General features: G+C 40.9%; 1 protein-coding gene across 2 annotated transcripts in view; it reads left to right on the forward strand.

Annotated features, from left to right (window-relative positions):
* The window catches only part of POLR2B (polymerase (RNA) II (DNA directed) polypeptide B, 140kDa), a 51,367-nt gene that overhangs the window by 42,054 nt on the left and 5,023 nt on the right, over nt 1–4,290 (forward strand). For both annotated transcript variants that reach the window (XM_014548472.1, XM_014548473.1), the window contains exons 19-23: nt 656–906; nt 1,003–1,092; nt 1,312–1,419; nt 2,144–2,257; nt 2,882–3,042. In XM_014548472.1, the coding sequence (XP_014403958.1) occupies nt 656–906; nt 1,003–1,092; nt 1,312–1,419; nt 2,144–2,257; nt 2,882–3,042 (724 nt within the window). The remainder of the gene's footprint in view (nt 1–655; nt 907–1,002; nt 1,093–1,311; nt 1,420–2,143; nt 2,258–2,881; nt 3,043–4,290) is intronic.

Below are 4,290 nucleotides of genomic sequence, written 5' to 3' on the forward strand. Positions count from 1 at the left end.
CCCCGCCCGCCGCTTGTGCACCTGCTCGGTGCTAGAGCTGCCGCTTTCACCCGCTGCCAGCTCCAAGTGATCGAGGCTGGCGCCGGGTGCCAGCAGCGGGTACCAACGGCGGCTCTGGTGCTATCAGCGGGTGCGAGAGGCGCCCCTGGCTCCGATAGCCCCTTAGAATCGGGTGGTGGAGGGGTGGAGAAGCCCTGAGAGGCAATTGGGGCCAGCAGGTGCGAGTGCCAGGTGGGACCGTGGCATGTGGGAGCATAGAATTTTCAGTAACCACCAGAGGCTCGCCCCAATGACAGCGACTGGCGCCCTGCCTTGGTCTGGTGACCCTGCTCACCTCCACCACCCCGCTGCGGCCCATGCCCACCATGTTCCGCGCTCTGCCTCCTGCTGCCAACTCTTGCCATGTTCTGTGCACGCCCCCTGGTAGTCAGCACACATCATAGCGATCGGTTGTTCCACTGTTCGGTCTTTTTGCATATTAGCGTTTTATTATATAGGATGGTCATGGTGAGTTAGAGATTCCTGTGAACTTCTCAGACTTAGAATTGATTTATGTATTCGGTTCTTAATCTTTGTGGAGAGGATTATGTGACATTTTAAATACTTTTCTATGTGGTAGTACCATTCTAGAAATGCCATATCTGTTGCTTTGTAGGTATGAGGCATGCCATATATGACAAGCTGGATGATGATGGTCTGATAGCTCCCGGGGTCCGTGTATCGGGAGATGATGTTATTATAGGCAAAACGGTCACCCTGCCTGAAAATGAAGATGAGCTGGAGAGCACTAATAGACGCTATACCAAGAGAGACTGTAGCACTTTTCTCAGGACTAGTGAGACAGGCATTGTGGACCAGGTTATGGTAACTCTCAACCAGGAAGGATATAAATTTTGTAAAATCAGGGTGAGTATAGCTTTGTCATATTATAGCTTTGTCATATTACTTTTTATGGAAAGTAAACCAGATGGACTTAACTAACCTATTTTTATATGAATTCAGGTACGCTCTGTTAGAATTCCACAGATTGGAGACAAATTTGCCAGTCGACATGGTCAAAAGGGTACTTGTGGTATTCAGTATAGACAAGAGGTAGGTATTTTTTATCTGCCTCACTCCTAACCCAGAGTTTCGTTGAACATTTTATTAAATCAAATGATTTAACTTAAGAGCCCAAAGGAGGCAAAGGCTTGACTTTTAATTTTATTAAACAGAATTTAGGACACATAAAAGTTCAGATAAGAGGAATCAGATCTTGTTCCATAGCTATGAGATTTAAGTTTAAGATTCTTTTTAAAAATTCATTTATAGGATATGCCTTTCACCTGCGAAGGAATCACCCCTGATATCATCATAAATCCCCATGCCATCCCCTCTCGTATGACAATTGGTCACTTGATTGAATGTCTTCAAGGGAAGGTAAGAGGTTTTCTTTAACAATATGAGTTCCAAACTGATGTTCTTTCCAAAATGATGATAGGTGATTTCTCTTATATTTGACTCAGGGTACTTTGGAAGAAGCTAATGTGGCATAATCATAACCAATCACAAATTGTTTATGATTAATTATGCCTTTTTTCTTTTTGCAAAAATTTGTAGTAATGGCTAAGTCAGAATTTTTATAAAATTTACTGTATCAAAGCAGTACACACACACATATATATATGTTGGTTACCCTTTTTATTGGTTCTTTTCTATAGATAAGAGTTAATTCATTGGTGGTTAGTTCATCGAGAACTTGAATTTATAGCTATATTATTAGCTGTGTGTGCATCTTTCGGTGGAGGTTTTTCTGTTTTTAAGTATCTTGTTAGAGTAGAATGGCTGCAACCTAACAAGTAGAGGACTTGGATTTTGGGCATTAAAATGTATTTTCCTTGAGCCATAGGAAGTGTTTGGGAGTCTCTCTTTTTGTAACTGTTCTCATGGATTGCTTCCTATTTGAAGAGTTATAATTGAGTTTTTATTTTTTAGGTAAGTTAGTTATAAATACTATGTTAATAAAATGAACCTATGATATTATAGCTTTCCATAACAGATTTTTTAAAGTTCAGAATCCTTTCTTTTCTAGAAAGGATTTTTACAGATTTCTAAGGAGAAATAAAAGGAAGCAGCCTTTTAAAGATTACTTTTTTTGATAAAGGTTTCAGCTAACAAGGGTGAAATTGGTGATGCCACTCCATTTAATGATGCTGTTAATGTGCAGAAGATTTCTAACCTTTTGTCTGATTATGGCTACCATCTCAGAGGAAATGAGGTATGTTTGCGCTTATGTATTTTTTTGTATGTGTGTAGTTTCATTCTTTTTTTTTTCTTCTTTTTTTAAAACATATTTTTATTGATTTCAGAGAGGAAGGGAGAGGAGAGAGAGATAGAAACATCAATGATGAAACATCATTGATCGACTGCCTCCTGCATGCCCCTTACTGGGGATCAAGCCTGCAACCCTGGCATAAAATCATGACTTCCAGGTTCATAGGTTGACATTCAATCAGTGAGCCACACTGGCCAGGCCCTTATTTTTTTGTATGCTTACATGGCTGTATCAATGTAGTTTCATTCTTAAAGAATTTAAACCTTTTATTGAAGTATATACTGCAAATATGTTACAAATTATAAATGTATAGCTTGGTGAATTTTCATAAAGTGAACATACCACATCCTGAAAATTAAATTGCCAGAACTCTTTTATGCATAGATGCCCCCTCTTGTGTCTCCCTCCAGTAACTACCTCCCCTGCTCCACTCTATTGACATCTAACAGTATAGATTATTTTGTCTGTTTTGATTTTTATATAGATGGAATCATACAGTATATGTACATATATTTTTTGCACTTGTTTATTAATATTTTTAAGTCTGTGCTTCAAACTCTGTTTCAGGTCTTGTACAATGGATTCACTGGTAGAAAAATCACATCACAAATTTTCATCGGCCCCACTTATTACCAGCGTTTGAAGCATATGGTGGATGACAAGATTCATTCTCGTGCTAGGGGGCCTATTCAGATCCTTAACAGACAGCCCATGGAGGGTAGATCCCGGTAAGAGAGCTGCATCATTGTCAGTGACATAGTTCACATAGTAAAGGCAAGATAAATGTTTGTTTCTTTCCTTTTATTAACCAGTTAATGAGTTGGTTATCTAGCATACTTCAAAGTTGACCAGTGATTTGTTTCTCAGTAATAACATCGGAAACTCAACTGATTTCATGTTTTTGTGTATTAAGAGTACTAAGGAAGCCATTACCATCCACCTGTCTGGTGATCTGAACAACGCATTTTATTTTACTCCCATGCTGGGAAAACCTCTCATTCACTCGTTCTTTCCACTCCCTTTGCCAGCAGCAATTTTACCATTTCAGGCTTGATTACCCGGGAGACTCATTCATGGAAAAGCTACTTTATTGAGATCAAATTTTATTATTCATTTTTGAGTACAGAGTTGAATTCTAGTAAGTTAAGTGATAGCATGATGAGACTTGACTCTGTACTTCATTGTATTTTATGAGGAAAATTATATATATTAAAAGGCTAATATGCTAAGTGTCCCTCCCTCCGTCTGGCTGGTCGCTATGACACGCACTGACCACCAGGGGGCAGATGCTCAATGCAGTGGCTGCCGTGACATGCACAGGCCATTTACAGGGAAACGGCACCGTGGACCTGGCATCCACAAAGCAACACTCGGCTTCCCTGAAGTGGGACACAGGCCCCGCCACCACCCTGGAGTGACAGCCCACCAAATCACAGCTGACGCTCCCAAGACCCCATGGCTCAAAATTCGGTCCACAGCCCAATCCAGCCCAGAAACGGTGGCTGTGGGCGCCGGGTAATGATGTCACATAGCAATGCCCAGCTTTCTTTCCCTAGCAACTAGCCTCCTTGGAGTTTCTTCAGCCCAGAAAGATGACTTGCTTTATAGCCAGGTGCAAACATTTTACACTTTAACCAAATGTCTGTGAAGCATTTTCTTGTGCCTCATCTCATTTGACCCTCACAGAAGTCCTGGAGTAGGCAGATAGGAGACTTGGTGGAATCCTATTTTCTTTTGATTAGCCAGAAAACGGAGTTTTAGAAAGCTTAGAAATTTGACTCAACTGAAAAGAAGTAAGAAATGGTGGACCTTAAAAATGACTTCAGGTTTTCTCACTGTGCAGAATACAGTGGGGCCTTGACTTACGAGTGTCCTGACTAACGAGTTTTTCGAGATACGAGCCGTCTCTCGGCCGACTTTTTGCTTTGAGTTGCGAGCTAAAATTCGGGTTACGAGCCAGCTTCAGATACCCCACC

The sequence above is a fragment of the Myotis brandtii genome, unplaced genomic scaffold, assembly GCF_000412655.1.
Source record: "Myotis brandtii unplaced genomic scaffold, ASM41265v1 scaffold51, whole genome shotgun sequence".
Classification (NCBI taxonomy): domain Eukaryota; kingdom Metazoa; phylum Chordata; class Mammalia; order Chiroptera; family Vespertilionidae; genus Myotis; species Myotis brandtii.